This window comes from Parasteatoda tepidariorum, chromosome 10, assembly GCF_982258835.1.
Source record: "Parasteatoda tepidariorum strain Cologne lab strain chromosome 10, Ptep-v5.0, whole genome shotgun sequence".
NCBI classification, from domain to species: Eukaryota; Metazoa; Arthropoda; class Arachnida; order Araneae; family Theridiidae; genus Parasteatoda; species Parasteatoda tepidariorum.
This window is the reverse complement of record NC_141764.1, coordinates 79,782,367-79,801,338: the sequence shown is the minus strand read 5'-3', so window position 1 is coordinate 79,801,338 and position 18,972 is coordinate 79,782,367. Positions and strand designations below refer to the sequence as shown.

The 18,972-nt window shown below is 28.2% G+C and overlaps 2 protein-coding genes across 2 annotated transcripts; one reads left to right on the top strand and one right to left on the bottom strand.

The window, feature by feature from the left end:
* Nucleotides 1–2,654: 2,654 nt before the first annotated feature.
* Nucleotides 2,655–10,147, bottom strand: LOC147803043 (uncharacterized). The gene is made up of 4 exons (XM_087152855.1): nt 10,118–10,147; nt 6,199–6,357; nt 4,853–4,984; nt 2,655–4,773 (listed from the first exon to the last, which is right to left on the bottom strand). The coding sequence occupies exons 1-4, from the start codon at nt 10,145–10,147 to the stop codon at nt 4,741–4,743; spliced, it is 354 nt and encodes a 117-aa protein (XP_087008981.1). The 3' UTR covers nt 2,655–4,740.
* Nucleotides 10,148–13,764: 3,617 nt separating this feature from the next.
* On the top strand, nt 13,765–17,154 carry LOC107443621 (uncharacterized). Its single transcript, XM_016057550.5, has one exon. The coding sequence runs from the start codon at nt 14,022–14,024 to the stop codon at nt 16,605–16,607; it is 2,586 nt and encodes an 861-aa protein (XP_015913036.3). The 5' UTR covers nt 13,765–14,021; the 3' UTR covers nt 16,608–17,154.
* Nucleotides 17,155–18,972: the final 1,818 nt, after the last annotated feature.

Genomic DNA, 18,972 nt, shown 5'->3' with positions numbered 1-18,972 from the left:
TTTCAATGAAATTCTAGTAAATTTCTAATTTTTCCAGAGAGTTAACATGTGTACCCTAACTTACCCAACTAGTGGGGTAAGACTGGGTGATTTGACTTTTTCAAGAAAAATTTCATAAAAGTGACACGATTTTTGATTCTATGATTTTTGAGAATTGATACATTGTACACAACTATATTGATTCGAATTTACAAACTCACAACAAATTTTTATTGTTCAATACGATCATCTTTAAATCCAAATGTTCGAATTAATGTTTTTTCTCGTTCGGAATGATAAATCGGAATCAAATGTTCTAAAAATAAAATCAACTCAATTCCAAAATTATAAAAAAAAAATTTTAATGAAATTTAGTTTTTTTTTTTTAATAGTATTTATAATTTTGGAACAATATGTGTTTTTTGTTTTGAATTTTTTTTCCTGCCATTATATTGCAATTAACAATAGAATGGAAAAAATTATTTATCAATTTGATCGTAAATATTCGATATTATCTCCTAAAGAAAAATAAAGGAATTAAAAAATTAATATCTTATTATCACTATAAGTATGTATTATAATTATATTTGAATAACTCATTCAATCTATACTATTCATTCACACTCTCTTATATCATATCTTATCCAAATTTTCCACTATTAATAAAATACTTTTTATTCAACCACTCTAGTTCAATAGTTCAAAGATTTTTTTTAACTTGTAGTGGATGATGTTTATACAATTTTTCAAATATTAATTCGTTAATCAAACAGATATGAGCAAAAAAACGAAATGAAATTTTCTGATTGATTTACCATTGTTTTAAATTCAATAAAGAACATTTCGTGGACACACGTGTCATCTAAAATTATATTTTTAATATTACACACATTTTTTTCAATTCCTACTATTCACTTCATTCTCATTTTATATATTTTGTTAAAATATTTAATAAAATTCATTCACTTTTAAGAGACACTCAAAATAAAATTTAAATTTCGGAATTTGTAATATTTAAAAAATTCACATTTTTCTGAATACACAATAAACAGAATTCAAATTGGAACTTTTGTTAACGAGTTAAGAGAGTTTCAATTTGTAAACAAACTACTTTCTCAAAAAATGAAACTGAGGAGGGAAAAACGAAACTATCAACAAAACAAAAAAATTTCTATACATTTTAATTTAATAAGTATTTTATTTTGAAAACTGGCAACTTTACTACTGATAATGCTACTTTCACTTCGATTTTATAGAGCGTTTTGTTTAAACACAGATTATTGTTTTGAATATAGAGGAATAAGAAAGAGATTCCACTCCCACCAATCAAGCCTCAAATTTTGCTCAATAGAAATATAGGAAAAAATTAAAATGAGTTAGCAACAAAAAAAATTTAATATGAAAAATTTAGAAAGGAAGAAAAACTAAGGTAGTAAAATATTAATTATTTTGAAATAACTAATAAAAAAAAAACTAAAGCAAAATTAATAAGAAATAATGGAAGCTATTACTAAAGATCTAAATAAAAATCTTTAAACATAATTATAAAGCAGTGTGCTATAGACTATAAACAAAATAAATATTCTATTTATAAGAGAAATATTTTGACTATTTGCTAAGTAAATAGAAATAAGAGAAAACGAGACAAATCAAAAAATTGTTGCTCAGATGAAATCATATTTAAATCTTGAAAATTCTTACAGAGTTGCCACAGAAAAAAATGGGCAAAATAGTTAACTTTTAGTAGCTAAAAGCATGAAAATAGTAGCCGAAAACTATAAAAATAGTTGCCTAAATAAGAACAAAAATTCATAAAAAATATGACTGTTGGTGGCAAATATGATCCTTTTTATATAAACATTAATATTCTAAAACAATTTTCCCTTTTATCAATAATTTATCTAGGAAATATACGAGGGTTGTAAATTAAATAGTGGCAACTTAACTTTGAAACTCACAGAAGGGCGGGCATGCGCAAATAGGATATGGCAGCAGTGAGATGGCGCTCTTGTCGATGTGTAGAGTGCATGAAACAGTCGATCTGCTTAGAAGGGTAGTTGTTGTGTGGCGTTAAAGTGAGGAGTTTCGTTTCCATCGCTCTAAAGAATGTTTTCAAAAGGTTATCAGCGGTCGTGGTTTAAAATCGAGCTTGCCCGTGGCAAAAATGCAACAGAATGCTATCGAGGATTAGTGGAAGCCTGTGGTGCAAATGCTTTACCGTATAGGACAGGAGCACGATGGGTTCAAGCATCTGGTCTTTTTTCGTCATTAAGCCTTTTGAAAACATGCTTTAGAGCGATGGAAACGAAACTCCTCACTTTAACGCCACATAACAACTACCCTTCTAAGCAGATCGACTGTTTTATGCACTCTACACATCGACAAGAGCGCCACTTAACCGATGCCATATCCTATTTGCGCATGCCCGTCCTTCTGTGAGTTTCAAAGCTAAATTGCCACTATTTAATTTACAACCCTCGTATATAAATATACACACACATATATTGTGAAAAGTGATTATTCAAATTCGAAATTCTCTCATCGTAATATCGTATGAAAAAAAATTAAATCATGCGGAATTTTGAAGCAATAGCCATTTAAAAGGGGGCTGAGAAATGAAATAGACTTACAAAGGAATCTGAAGATTAGATGAATTAAAAAATGAAGACACAAAATTTGCAATTCAAAATTTTTTATTTTTTAAGAAAAAAAAGTTCAGTGTCTTCAAAAGCCATAGTAGGCTGCAGATTTTGAACCTAATTTATTCTGAAAAAACATTGTTAGGAGTACAGAAAAGTCTCCCAACAGTCTCCTCTGCCTGAAAATAGTTGCTTTTTTAGCCTTTTCAGGCAAAAAAAGTTGCCATAGTCGCCTCATACCAAAAATAGTTGCATTTAAGTCGCCTGTGGCAACCCTGCTAGAGAAACTTTTATTAACCTTCAAAAAGTTTGTGTGATAAATTTACAAATCAAAATTAAGCTATAAATATTCATGTAGTATTAAAAGTAAAAATTTACATGCAATGTCTTAAAGTTTAGATAAATTTTCTATATTGTTTTGTTTTATTGGAATTGAATGACTCAATCTTATTATCACAAATAAAATGCATTCTTGCAGTGAGAAAAAAAATTTATGACAGATGTAAAACTGTGTTTATGTTCATCACATCCTCAGAAAGGCAATTGTGGTAAATCTTCAATTTTGTCACAAATGGAATTAAATGTGTTAACATTAACACCATTTGATTTCAAAACCTTCATCCCTTGAGATTCAAGGGTTTGAACAAACACAAAAACACTTTTAGAAGGTGTTGCAAGACCACCATAATCTTTAATGTTAATCAGTTTAGTATAACCTGTTTCAATATTGTCGGTTAACATTGCTTGGCAAAGTGAACAATTTGTGAATTTGATTGCATGCCTAGCAATGTAACCTGCAAGGTAACCTACAACAACATCACTTGAATTTAAGGTGGATGTATGTGGTCACATTCTTCTTGCAAATTTAAACAAAATTCATTAATATCAAGACACTTATCTATTACTGCATTCAGTTTCTCTTCCCAAAATATATTCTTATTGTCGCTAGAGTGTCTACTGCAAATCAACCAGAGTCTCTAACAACTCAGTTCCAGACACATTCGAATTTTTTGGAGGCTTTATTAGGGATTATATACCCACTAAGCGAAACACCTGAAAGGAAGTGTTGGGGTTGGGATGATTGTTAGATTCACAAGCATTTCACATGATGCCAAAAAATTTCTAAAACGTAATAAACACTTTTAATTTTAATGTAACAATTCAAACATAAGTTATAATAAAATAATTCTTTTATTACCTCTAACGAATCTTGATTTAACCGAGCAGTTATTAAGTAGCTGAACTTACACTGTCTAGTTAAAAATTCAAATATTTCCAAAGTAGCTTTTAAATGGTGACTGTGAGCCCAAGTCGAAATTCCGGAAAATTTCTTGAGTAAAAAAAAGTTTAAATCGAATAATTAGAAAAAATTTTAAACAAGGTTTTTTCCTTTTTCCCAACATTTCTTAGTTTACTTAAAATATATTTAAAATTTTACACATACCTATGAAAGACCTGGAGCAGTAATTGAAATTTACAAATATGTCTTTCTTTCTTGAGTTTATGATTATAATAACTATTTACTGACAAAAAAAATGAATATTAATCTTGAATATAAGCTTATAAAGTATCTCTCGGGCTCTCCCTTACAAACAAATAAAATAAACTGTGTTTTTAAGTTCCACCTTTGAAAATTTGATTTCCGGAAATTTTTGTGATCAATGATTTTTTGAAACGTCTGAACCTTCTATCTACAGAAACTTCCGGATCCCAAGTTAGTGAAAAATCCGGATTTTTTCCAGAGCACAATCAACCCTGTTTAAAGTAACTTTCAACCCACAACAAGTAGACTGACAAATAAAATGATAATTATTCTGCAAATGATAATTATGAGCAAATGTCTCCCACTCATTTAGGTAGCTCAAAAAATCTTGAATGTGCTATAAAAAAAATTGATGCTTCTAAGAATTAAAATCCAAATATTCATAATTCATTCGATATGAAACATAATAACAGACACCAGTGAATAAAATAGTATGAAATTTCTTTACTTTATAGTCAGAACTATTTGGTCTTAAGGCTGTTGTAGATATCCTTGAGTTCATGATGTCAATTAGCTTATCTACACGCTTAATAAAAGTAATTGTTCCATCACTGTCAGCTAAAGTTTTCTGAGTGATCTTTATATAATTCCATTCCTGCAGCAACAGTAGCACTAAAAAATTAAAAGAAATATTTTTTTTAAAATAAAGTTATCTCTAACGATGAGAAAACTTAAAGAGATCTTAAGTTACCTGAAAAGCTAAAGCCACATTCATTTTCTGGTAAAACTTTGGCCTCACATGCTCTGGTGTCAATTTCGGACAAACTTTCAAACTATAGTCTTTAGAGTTATCACATTCAATAACAGCATCCCAGAATGATAGCTAAATAGAGAACCATCTGGTGTCTAAATTGTCATTTGATATGATAATTAGAAAATGTTTTCAGCTTTATAAGCATATAAATTAATACTACCTTCCCTAGTGTTTCTTATTATATCAGAAGGTTAAAAATATGTAAACATTTTCAAACTGACAAATGTTTAAATTATATACAGTTACACACTGTAAACATGAGCTCAAAAGAGCACAGAACATTTGTTTATGTTCTGATTATGTTTAGTTTTAATAAAAATTATACAGTACATATGTATACATTTTGCATTAATTATACATAATATAATTTGTTAAGCAATTTCACCAGGAATTACAAATTAATTCATGTTATAAAAAATTCAAGTTAAAGAGGTTCAACTAGGCTTATGGCATCAACTTATAAAACGAGGGTTCAAAAAATTGCATGTACATAATTTACCTTTTAAGTTCTTTAAAACAACTATTATATTCCTAAAGACATTTGATTATATGGGGAAAATCTGACAGAAACCAAAGCCTCTTAAGTTCATCACACATGTGTTGGCAGCTAACAGACTCCACGGTAATCAGGGTTGGCTTTTTGCCGACAGAAACTGGTTTTTGCCATGCCAGTGGCAGAAACTGGTTATAACCGGTAAAAACCGACCAAAACTGGCAGAAACTAAAAATATGTCTATATTAGTTCTAGTAATTGCTTAATGACATTTTGTTTAAGTAAACTGAGAAATGTAACTCCATATAACTGTAACAAACTTTTTAATTCATTGTTTGTAAATATATATTATTTTGTATATATTAATTATAAAGAGTGCAGTATATCAAATATTTATATAAAACAAGTCGCACCCATTTTCTGAAACTTATTTTTCCTGTCCTTAAGTTTCGACAACTACCCCAGCTGCTACATGGTGGTCCAGTTTTAAAAAATATGCAGTAGATGAAAGTTTCACAAATCTTGCTTGTTCCTTGATGGCAATGCCTGCTAGTTCTGCTGGACTTGAGAGAATCTTCTCAAATTTCTGGTTCGTGCATAGGCAAATTGAGAAATTTTTTAGGTTTAGAAAGTGCATCAAAACTTGTCTTTTGTTATAGATTACTGCAGAGTGCAAACAATGTAATATTTGATTTTGAATGGTGATAATTTTGTAAATAAATTGTACTTTGTTTAACATTTAATTGTTTTTTCTATGAATTATCCATTGTATGTCAATCTCAGTACTTACTTTTATGTCATTTTCTGAATTTCTGCCAGTTTCAGCCACAAATGTGGCAGAAAAGGGTTTCTGCCATGCCGGTTTTAACCGGTTTCTACAAGTGATTTTAACCACTTCGGCAGAAACTTGCCAACCTTGAAGGTAATGCCGAATTTTTTCCACATATTTCTATTCCAAGGTGCCCCATCAGTCCCAACAACATCAATGAAGAAGCCTGCATGTTCCAACAGAATAATACACTCCAACAAGAAGTGATGTAAAATCGATCCTGGAAAAGTTTATCACAATTGTCAACATCTTTTCAATTATTGTTATGAAAGGAATAATCTAATTCACCATAATCACTGGTACAAACACAAATTTTATCAGTAGTAAAAATCAAATCAACTAAAAAATTATTGTGATGGGGCTACCTCAGGCACGTGCCTGCATAGTGTGACTAACCCAAAATTCACTGGTCGGATAAAATCAAAAGGTAGGGTGACCCGGGGTAATTCACGATCACTCTGTTTCTGGGGTAAATAATGATCACCTAAGTTTTAGTTTTAAAAAAAAAAATTTTTTTTAAATTTGAGACATGGACAAGAATGCTTGTATACTTTACTAAAGTATAACTACATTTACTTAATAATAGTTTTTTGTTTAATCTAACAAAATAAGTATCTTTTAAACTGCTTCCTGTATTTTCCATTTCAAAGATGGGTTTCAAAATGTGCACATTTCTGCAAAGATCCCTCTCCTTCTTTTAAAAATAAATATTTTGAGTTATTTTATTTTTCTTTGATATAAAAATAGTGTAAGCTTTTGTTTAATTGTTTCACATCTACTGTAAACATTGTTATTGATTATAGGAAACTATATCAAATGTTGCCCCCTACAGATGGGGTAATTATTGATCACTGGGGTAATTCCTGATCATTGTCCTTTCTTCTTATAAATAGTAAAAAAAAATAGCTAATAAATAGCTAATTGTCTTTTCTTAAATAACAGTTCATACTTATTAAGTGGAACAACTATAAAATATATTATAACTGTAATCACAAAATGTGTTTTTAACTCTATACAAGACAAATGTGCTCTGATTTGCACCATTTCTGGTTTGTCCTACCTTGCTTCGATATTAAATTTATGTGCGTACATTGTTACACTTAGAATAATTAAGTTTATAAATTAACTTAATATAAATATGGTGAGAAATTATAAGCCTAAAAAGGATACTAAGCTTTTAGAAAGCAAAATCAGTGAATTTCTAATAATGATTGAAAATGAAAATTTCAGTGTGAGAGCTGCTGTCAGAGCTGTTGACACACCTAACTTAATTTTACACTTTCACTTAATGAAGTTAAAAAGTCCACCAAAAGTAACCCATGTGGGAACTCTTTCATATATTCCAGCAGAACATGAGAATGAGTTGGCTGATTGCCTAAAATGTATGGCATGATGCAAAGATTTTTGGAAAATTTAAAGTGTTAATCTTTATTATTGCTTTTAAATAAATCGTTTTTTTAGCTGCTTAAACATATATTTTTGGTTTATTTGTTTGATCTTGATGTCTTATTTTTTAATTACCATTCTATAATAATTTTTAAACAGCTCCTTTACAATAAAAACTGGTGATCAGTAATTACCCCAGAAGTGATCAGGAATTACCCCATAAATGATCAAGAGAAGGGGTAATTCCTGATCACTAAAAATTTAAAATCCTTTAAATTCTAATTGGATTTTCAAACAAAAGAAGGTAGCATAGGATTCCTCTCATAAACCCTCAAACTTCCAGTAAATATTAAAATTCTATCTTGAATATTTTTTTCACAAAATAGATGTTTGCATTTTTTGATCAGGAATTACCCCAGGTCACCCTATATAAGTATTTGATTTATTTGATTAAAATTGATGTATTCCATCATAATTTCCCGTCATTTGATGATAGTTTTTTCAGAAGTTACTCATCATTTTTAGGCCCTTTTCACATTGTCGCTTTTCAAATTTAAAATTTTTTATACCATGTCATTACAGCGTTCAAATTTCAAACATGTTCAATTTGTCACGATTCCATCATAATTTCACATAGTTTGTCGATAGTTTTTTACCGAAAATATCCTTTTCACATGATTTTTCAAATTCTGACACTATTAATAGGATGTTATCAGGACATTCAAATTAGAGTCATTAGGCATATAGAGTTATTAGGCTCTTTGAAGCATTCGAATCGTGATGATTTGATAGCATCTCCATGTCATAGGATAAAAACTTTTGGCTGCATTTATAATTTTTTCAATCTTTTTCCACTAGGTTCTTTTTAAATTCCAAGTTTTTAAATATGCTATAATGACACTTGAATTTCACATTAGATTCGCGATGATATCATTGTAAAATCACAAAGTTTTCCAATTATTTTATCCTTAAATTCAACATGGAAAAAAATCTGTATGGTCGTTTTCATAAAGTAAAACTTTGTAAAGCGGCCATTTTTACAGATTGGAATTTTATAAAAAAGATATTTTTACAAATTCGAATTTTGTTAATTGGCTATTTTTTAGAATATGGTGAAGGGGCCCCCATTTTCACTAGGATCAACCCTCGATTCTTATCATTTTTGTTAAAGACAACGCTTCTTTCGAGCAAGCCTCTGAAAAACTTCCACTACAATTTCCAGAACAATGTTCAAAAAAATTAATCACCAAATAATTTTTGATTTAATGATCGGATTTTCACTTACTAGGGCTTAATCTTAATGGTTCTAAGAGGTGACCTCAAAAAAAGGTAATTAGTTATTGCAGACTATATTACAAGTTATGAAATCAGACACAAGAAAATTTTTTCTCTGAATAAACATATCTATTTTGTTGTTGTTGACAGATTTGGTTTCCTGAATATAGGGGTAGCTGCAATTTGGTAATATGATCAAGAAAGTGGTCAAAAGTTGAGACTCTTCAGGGGTCTGTCTAGGCCGAATTTAATACCATTTAGCGGTACCTTCACAAATTCAACTTTAGGAAAAACGGTAGTTTCACAAATTCAATTTTAGGAAGAACGGTAATTTCACAAAATACTTTTTCTTAACATTTTTTTTTTGTATCCTTCAAGAAACAATGAATCCATATTTTTACCTTATTTTTGTGTTTATTTTTTAATATAATTTTTAATTTTTCACAAATTATTTCTAAATTTTCACAAAATAGGTACCTCTCAGAAAAACCTAGACAGACCCCTGCTTTTACTGTTGGGACCTCTTACTGTCTTTCTGCTCACAATTATACATTTTGTTTATCCAAAGATAATTCTATGCAAAATAATTATAATTATTTATTATTTTATTTAATAAAAGTCAAAAATTTGAATTGTCAAGCATACAATTTTTTTAAAGAATGTAATTTTAATGACAAAATACAAAATTTGAGCAAAATTGGTCAAATAATTCCTGAGAAATCGAATTTCCAAAAAGTTGTATTTTTAAAATTCGATTGCTTAGGAACTATGATGTGTCCTATTTCATACAAATTTATTATTTTGCCAGATAAAATTACATTCTTTAAAATGGTGACAAAATTTACATAGCATTTATTTTTATTACATTCAAAGCATTATTACAAATTTTACATAGCAAAAATTTTAATAACATTTTCAATGCATTTAACACTAATTTGATTGGCAAATAGAAAAAAAAATCTAATTTAAAGAATTAAAAAAAAATTTTTTAATTATTTATTTATTTTTTTGACATCCATTATATTTTCAACCTTGCTCTTGAGCATATACTACATAAAGTAAAAATGCGAAAAAAAAGACCCTGACATGAAAAATACATATTATTGCACTGAAAGTTAAAATAGTTAGAACTTTAAATGTTATCTTATATAACAGAATTTTAATAAATTATTGTCTCTCATATACATAACATATTCTTCAGAATATATCAGTCCACTACTTTCATAACATCATAATCATAGAGACTCATTCTGCTATACACAACTAAATTTCAAAAAAATAAATGAATAAAAAATTTTAAATACAGAATAGAATATTTTAGACACCATGGCAACAAGGATTTATAGATTCCTGTAAGGTGAATTGAGGTTAGTTTGTCAACTTTTTAACTCTTTAAAAAATTATCCATAAACGTATAGTTTGATTTCTTTTTTAACAAGACAAATTTCTTTCTTGTCAGCACTTATGATTTTTTTTTAAATATTGTGCTGGATTTTTTTTCTTTTTTTTTGTATTAATTTTTAGTGGACCAACATACCTCAGGGCATGTTGGACCACAAAATAAAAATATAGTCAAAAATAATATTGAAGAAAAAATGGTGTCCAATAACAGGAATTACGTTTTTTCTTTAGCATTTAAAATGAAAATTGTATTTTTAAAGATTAATCGATAAAGATAAATCTTCAATTTATAAAAAAAATATCATTTTAACTGCTTACAATTATTTACATTGAAATTTATATGTAAAAAAATTTTAGGCACTAAGTTATTGTGCATCATTAAAAATTACACAGTGAAATCAAGATATTTCTCTTTAACTCAGCTATCTCAAGAACTACATTCTACATTTTGCTTCAGTTGAATAATAAGGTGAAAAGCAACATTTCTGAAAAATGTTCTGACCAATGGTGAATAAAATTAGATAAAAGTAATTTTCATAAATCAAATTAGGAATTTGTAGACAAGATGGATCCAGAATATTTTTTTTAACTAACATACTTTTTAAGAAATATTTAAAATAGCTCTTATTTCGTGAAATTTTGTTATTTTAGATTTTTTACTATGTTGGGATTGATTAAATTTAAATAATGATTATTCATAGTATACAATTGTACACCTTCATAAAATAACTAATTACGATTCAAAACAACTATTAAAATTTCTAAATGAAATCTAAAAAATAAAAAGAAAGAAAATGACCTGAAAAAAAGTCTTTGACAAATAACACAATTTCTAACCCCAGCTTACAATTAACAAAAAACAACCATGTGACACAAAGAAAGAACCAATCAACAGTTGTCTGAGTTTTGACCCAATTAAGAGTTGTCTTCACCAATCAAAGCTTGCCATGAGAAAAAATTTCAAACCAAATAATGATTTGTTAAATACTTTACAGGCTATTAAGAAATTATGAATGCCTGTTTAAGAAAAAAAAACTAATTAGTCATCAAATTAATTCCTAAAGAAATACTAAATTGTAAAAAATGCGTTAATTATAAACATTAACATTAATTATTCATTGTGTTAATTATTACATTAACGTTAATTATTCATTATGATTGCATTAATTAATCATTAACTGTCGAGCAAAGGTAAAAAATATGTGCTAGCTGTTTGTTGTGTTGCTAAAAAACAGTCGGCGCTGTTATAGCAACTTATAGAAAGCAGAGAAATAAATCATTTTAGACAGCTATAAAATTTAATTATAATTAATTCCTGATCTCACAATGTTGGATGTAGCTGAACATACAGCCCGTGCAACTGCAGTGCATACAGCTAATGTTTTTAATGTCATCAATAAATATAAATAAAGAGCAAGAAAAAAAATGATACAGTTTAACCACGAAAGATTGACAATTTTGATAAAAATGGATCACAGAAAGAATGAACTCGAAGAGTATAACTCATAGCCATTCTCTGGGATACCTCTGTGTTTTTTATATATAAAAAAAAAAAAAAATAGCTAATTTAAAATCTATTTGGTGCCTTGGTAATTGCACTTGATTCTGAAGATCAAATCCTGAAACAGAAATATCCCCCAAAAATGCCAACTGCTCCAGATTTGACAAACTATTTTAAAAACCATGAACAGAACTACAAAATAAAATTTGCTCATTTTTGGTTAATTTTACATAAAAATCGGTTGTTATTTATATAAAAAATTTATAACAACAATACTTTTATTTCATTATTAATATAAAGTTCTGTCAACAAATCAATAATGTTAAATTTCATAACTGCATTTTTCATTATCATTTTATTTATTTTCTTTTATAATATAGATTAATATAAAGTTAATCAATCAGTTATAATTAATAAAAATTTATAACCGATTCAAATAAAATCATTTTATAAATTCAATATTTAATCATAATAAGTTTATTAAAAAATTATTTATTAAATAATTTCACTTTATTCTGCATCGAGCATGTTTTCATAACAAACAGAATAAGTCGTCTCTTGTTCTTTATTATCGTAAGTCTTTAAAATAAAATATTCAAAGAAAATCCTCAAAAGTGACTAACCCAGACAAAATTCTGGTAACCATTATGGTTATGTTTGGTCTATCATTTCCGTAAATGCACTATAGAGCTGCATTAGACTATTGGTCATGGTCTGGATTTTATCATTACTCTCCAATTGCATGCGACCGGATATCATTATATAAACTAGAATCAGCTTTTTCACTTTCAAATCTCATAGCAAACGTAATTCAGTGAGGACAACTTTTATTAAGTCAAAATTCAGACAATGTGATGATTGGTTATTTTTCATCTCATGGTTATTTTTTATTTACAGAAAAAATTGGTTCTTAACTTTAAAAATTGCGTAACTTTGAAAAGACTTTTTTCAGGTTAATAGTATTGACTTCAGAAGACTGCTTTGTTACATTGATTTACACGTTAAATTAATGTTTTGTTATAGTTTTAAAAAATCTTTTTACATGCAAATACAAATCAGGAGATATTTCTGCATCATATCCTCCTATACGATATTGTTTTTAAATGCTCCACAGCCTAGTAGTTATACTTGCAATAAATAGAATATTTCTAATTTCAGTTGGCACAAACAGATATCGGTAAGAAAAGATTCCCTCTAGACAGGTTTTTTTTATTAAAAAATATAAAAATAGTATTAATAGATATACTGAAAATAAAAATAGCATGTTAACAGTTCCCTCAAATACAGAAAACTATTAGATAAATCTAATTTGCTAGTATCAAAAATACAGATCAACTGGAATTGTATCGTTAATGGTAGAAAAAACGTTGAATGGTTTTCTATTATTTAATTTCTCGCTCTTACCACTTTTATACAAACTTTTTTTATAATAAACAAAAATAATATATGTTGAACGTAACAGTAGCTGGTTATTTGCAAGATACGGTGCATTTCAAAATTAGTCTTGAATACTAAAAGCTAAATGCATAAGCAATAAAGAATTAAACATTTTAGCAATTAATTATTAGAGAAAATTTCTAAAAATAGAAATACTTGCATTTGTAATTTCCTTACCACGACAATTTAACTTGAAACTGTCAAATTTATTGAAATATAAATAAGATTGTTTGTTTTGATTTGAATGGATGTCCATAGATTCTAAAATGTCCATATATTTTTCACTGGAACATTTTTCTGTGGTAGGCCTAATTTGTAATTTGACCATGAGAGGGCGCGGCAGCAAACATTACAAATACTGCAATTAGTTTTCGCATTAAATAAAAATAATTTCAAAATTTTATTTAAAAAGAAAAGGAATAATATAAATATTAGAATAAGAGACAGCAAAAAATTTGCAGCTATTCTTAAGGAATTATAATATTGCACTGAAAAAATCTGAAAAACAAGTACTATCTTTTATAGCTGTTGAACTACAGAATGTTCAAACAATAAAAACGTAAACTGAATAAATTTGTGCAAATCTTTTTCAATTTACGATATTACGTTCCAAAAATTTACATTTTGAAATAACCAATAAACAACTCCACTCTTCAGAAATTGTTGTGACATTTAAAGCGCGGTATGATTTTGTTCTATTAAATAGGTGTTTTGAAATTATTAAATTTCTAGTGATTTTATTCTTAATTCTTTAATAGAATTTGATTTTCAAGCATCAATACAGATGGCTGAAAATAAGGAATTAAATCCCGACACTGCTTCACACGAGCTTGATGAAAATAAAAACCCTTCGTCGTTAAACATTAGTCCCTCAAATAATATTGTTAATAACAGTTTTAATTTTGAATCAGATAAAAAATGTCCTGGACCCGAATCCCCATGTTCTCCTGGTGATACTTTGTTACCCGTTGGTCTCTCGACTTCGCAGAAAAATGCTTTGGTTGATAGTGGATTTCACTGTGAAAATTTGGAAAAAATTACGCCGGAATTAGTTAAGAGTTTCTGTGAGTCAGTCGACAACGAGTTTGCTAATGGCGTGTGCGAAGAAAAACAAGTTTCTACTACTCCTGGCACTTCAATTCGTACAACTAGTGATAGTTTAAACGACTCTAAAGATGCGAGTTTAAATACATCTACTAATATTACTCTTATGTTTGAACGTCTTACATTGAACTCTGCAGGAAATGCTCAATCTGCAGAATTAAGTGCCTTACCTAATGATCTGGCACCTACTGAAACTTCATGTAACCTACCAATGCCAACTGAAGTGCCATTAAATGATAATTTAAAGCTTACCAATCTATCTAAAGTGGATGTTAATTCAAATGGATCGAATACTGAAACTCCTAATATTTCAGCATCACCTGATAAAAATGTGCCGCAACTTCATCTGCCTGATCTAAATTTTGTTCCTAACATGGAAAATATAGTGCTGCCTGATGAAACATTTAATTGTTCCAATCCAGTTAATGTATCTATGAATACTAATGTTGAAAGTTTAGATAAAAGTGCATCTGATATAAATAATTCTATTTTTACTAAAACTTCTCTTGATGATGTTTTTAAATGTCCTTTACCAGTGCCTGAATCCAACAATGTGCCTAATGATTTTAATACCTCTCTTGATAATTCGTTCCCAGTTGAACCTGATGACAATCTTGAGGGAGAAGAGTTTCAAGATGCCGTCCAGTTCTTTAAAGATCCGTCCTCATTCCAAGTCTTAGAAGATATTAAAACTTCTGATATAAGTATGCCCAGAGACTCACTTTATATGACTTTTGATCCATTGTATAAAAGAGTTATACAACCTACTGATGTTGAATCTGTGGACATGAAAGAAAAAGATAATGCTTATTTTGGTAAAGTAACTGTAAAGGAGGAAATTTGTGATGCGAATATTGCCGCAAATAATCACTTAATGAGCAAACATGCTCGTGAATCTCTTGGTATAAATTTAGTATCCTTTGATTCGCCCATTAAAATTAATTCCAATATGGATTCTAAAGAAGATATTGTTGAAAATGATCAGTCTTTGATAAACAAACAGTCTTCTCTTAATTTTGGCTCTGAATCCCTTGGTATCAAATTAGAAGATTTGCCTATGAAGGATTCTTCAGAAGCATGTTCTGAAAAAGGCAGTGGAGATTTAACCAAAGACTCCTTAAAAGAAGGAATTAGTAAGGTTGAAAATATGCAGCAGTTTGTAAACAAGCATGCTCAAGAACCACTTGGTATCAATTTGGTGTCTTTTGATTCACCAAGAAAGAATCATCCTGGTGGTAATTCTGAAAATGAGACTAATAAGATATCTATAAAAGAAGAAACTAGCAATTCAAATGAAGTTGAAAATGATCAGCATGAAGTAAACAAACTTGCGACTGGTGTCCCTGCCGACCAAGACACGCTTGATAGCAAGTTGGAATCTGATTCACCTGTAAAGGGTAGTTCAGAAAAAAATTCTGAAAAAGTTAGTGATGATAAAGACAACATATTTGTAGAGAAAGAAATTTTAGATGGAAATCAGCAGATTGTAAAAAAACACCTCGCTCGCGAGTCACTGAGTGGTAATTTGTTGTCATTTGATTCACCCATTAAATGTAATTTTGAAAATGTAAAAACTTCAGAGAATGAGCAAAAGCTTCATACAGACGAAGAATTTCAGCAGGCCTTAAAAATTTATGAACTCACCATGCAAGAAGCATATTTAAAGAAACAAAAAGAACTCGAGGAAGAAGCTTTAAAACAAGGAAGCGAGAATGTTAACAAATTGAATCAAATTACCAAGTTGTGTAAGATTCTCCTTGACACTATGTCTGATTTAGAAACCATAGCCTCGGAACAGAATGTCAAAATTGGTGAATTATCATCGAGAAATAAATATCTCGAATCAGAAAATCAAGAGCTTACCACTAATCTTAAAACCACTACAGAAGATTTTCAAAGTGTGGAGCACACTTTTTCTGATTTTCACAAGCGCTACGTCCAGTGTAAAGACATGTTAAAAACATACAAAGACAACGAAGATCAATTAAAAACGCATATTGAAAATCTGACTCAAAAACTTGAAGAACAGGAACAGATAAATGCCGCGTTAAAAGTGAAAATGGGAGAAATGGTTGATAAAGCTAATGCTGAAGTTGCTTCTGCTAAAAAAGGCGGTGATGCTCAACTTGCTGTTCTAAATGCTCAGTTAAAGAAATCTGAACTTAAAGTGTCATCTTTGGAAAACGATTTAAGTCAAGCTCGAATTGAAAATTATAAGCTGAGCGGTATATGTGATGAGCTTATGGCAAAAGTTAGTGAGGCATAAATTTTGATAAATATATTTTATATTACATATCTTTAAAACCAAAACTTAAGGGATTTTCTGACATTTTATTATCCATTTCTATTAAAGTTTAAAGAACAAAATGTTAAATATTTTAAATGTTCACATTTTGTAGTAAAAGTTAATGAAACATAATTTTTAGTAGGCATAATTTGCAATATATCTCTAAAACAAATATTCATTTTCTTTATAGTACTCTTTACATATTTTATGCTTGTTCTAAATATTATGAAATATTTTTTTGCTATTGCACCTTAGATGTACTAGAATGTTTAAGTATTGTATTTTATTTACCTTATGCATTTTTAGGACCACAATTGTGTGCCATATGAGGGATTGTTATTTTCAATTTGAATTGCAGTTATGCATATTATTTGTAAAAAATATTTTTATGTGTACATAGTTTGATTCACGATTTATTATCACAATATTCTCAATTTATATAATTTGCTGTTTGTGTTTGACAGCTGCATGTAAAAATAAAATTTTCTAAAGATTATAAAAAAATTTCAATAAATTTATAGTTTTATTTTTGTTGTTGGTTATTTAAATACATTATCGGGTATTTTAAAATTTTTACAAACATTTCTTTTTTGTTGTTTTACCTTTCAACCTTTTACTAACTTAAAAATTCACTAACTTGCTTTTATGAAAGTTAACCAGTTTTTATTCTAGTGAATTACAACAAACTAACATCGAAAAGTTGACTCTTAAATATCCCTGTTTTCATATTTCAGAGCAAATATATTTAAGTTTTTATGATGTGAATTAAACACATTACCAAAATTTAACTTGATTGATTCGAATTTAAAATTTATTCAAATCTCAAATTTATAATTATTTTTAACTCTTTCGATTTTTAATTAAAGTTTCTAAGAAATGAAAAATCTTTATAAATATTATAACTTGTAGTATAACTTTTAATTAATTTAAAATTTGCTAGGTTAATATATTTAGTTCATTTGCATTAACTTAAAAAAAAATTGGCCCATTTAAAATAAAAAGAAAGTGACAAAACATTTTTTATTTGTTCTGTAAAGATTTTAGTTCTGCACCAATAATGTGTAATAATTTTTCAAATACCTATTTTTTTTTTTCTTCTTTCCTTTCACTATTTATAGTTATATAAAAAATTTAAGAAGGTTATATAAAAATTTCAAGTAAGTAAAATTTAAAAAAACAAAATTTTTAACAGAAATCTGCAGAAATTATCAACTTTTCCATAACTTATATTAAAAATAAAATATTGAATTATTTCAGGTATCTATTTAAGTTGTGAAATGTAAAAAATAATGTATTATCATTATTAGTATAAAAGTAACTTTCTTAATGAATTTCATTTCATAGGTTATTTGTGAAATTATTTTATGTGTAGGTAGAAAGAAACTAAATAATTTGGTCTAATAAAACTTTTTAAGTTAATATTATTTGTAGCCATTTCCTTTCAATTTCAGAATTGATTTAAATTATTTTATTCAGTGGATTATAGTTTTACTTTTTTAAAGTAATTTACCAAAATTAATTTCAATTTCTACAAGGTTGTTTGTTTAAATCATTGTTTATATTTATATGAAACAGGATTGTTCTTTTATTTAACCCTCTGGCGGCTTAGCAAATGGGAGAATATTTCTCCCCTATCTATTAACATGGGAAAACCGGTTTTGCTACACGGAGAAGACCGCTGGTTAAATTACGACTTTTTACGTGCAGAACCATCAGTCGATTAAACAGTTCTCTTTTTAAACGAAAGGTTAAAAAGTATTTTACACCTTAACTTTTGAGTAATTGAAAAGTATTTCATAAAAATTTCTAACTATTAACGTTTTTAATAAACAACTAAAAATCATACGCTTTTGTTCCATAAATATGCTAATGTGATATGAAAGAATTATTGGAGATTTTGAGTTTGTCGATATATTACTTTACGACTATACTTATCATGATAGTAAAATTTTAATATCAAGATGTTTTATTAGAAATACACATAAAAGAGTTATTTCTCTATTACCCTGTCAGACCTGTACGAGAAGTAATGCAGCAGAACAGTGAACGTCATAGATTTATTTTTGCCTTGCTGGCAAAAATGAGTAAATACAAATGTTTAATTGTAAACTTTTCTGATAAATTTTAAACTTATTCTAGAGTATTGCAAATCAAGAGAGATATTTCTCTTTTTTGTACCAATTACTATTCCATTAAATATAATTGTTCCTAAGTAAGCAAAAAAAATTAACTCCAATAAATTTAAATTGATGGAGATAACCACACCTAGACATCAAGAAGCATTCAGAAATTTTTTGTATGCTCAATTTTACAGAAATTTAGTTATTAAACGGTGCACTTTTTG

Bases quoted from the DNA above. Each gene is read 5' to 3' on its own strand.
- LOC147803043 (XM_087152855.1), bottom strand. From the start codon at position 10,147: ATGAGTCTCTATGATTATGATGTTATGAAA. The intron at 4,985-6,198 runs GTAAGTACTGAG...TTCTCTATTTAG, and splicing joins ATTCAGAAAATGACATAAAA to CTATCATTCTGGGATGCTGT. The intron at 4,774-4,852 runs GTAACTTAAGAT...TTAATTTTTTAG, and splicing joins ATGTGGCTTTAGCTTTTCAG to TGCTACTGTTGCTGCAGGAA.
- LOC107443621 (XM_016057550.5), top strand. From the start codon at position 14,022: ATGGCTGAAAATAAGGAATTAAATCCCGACACTGCTTCACACGAGCTT.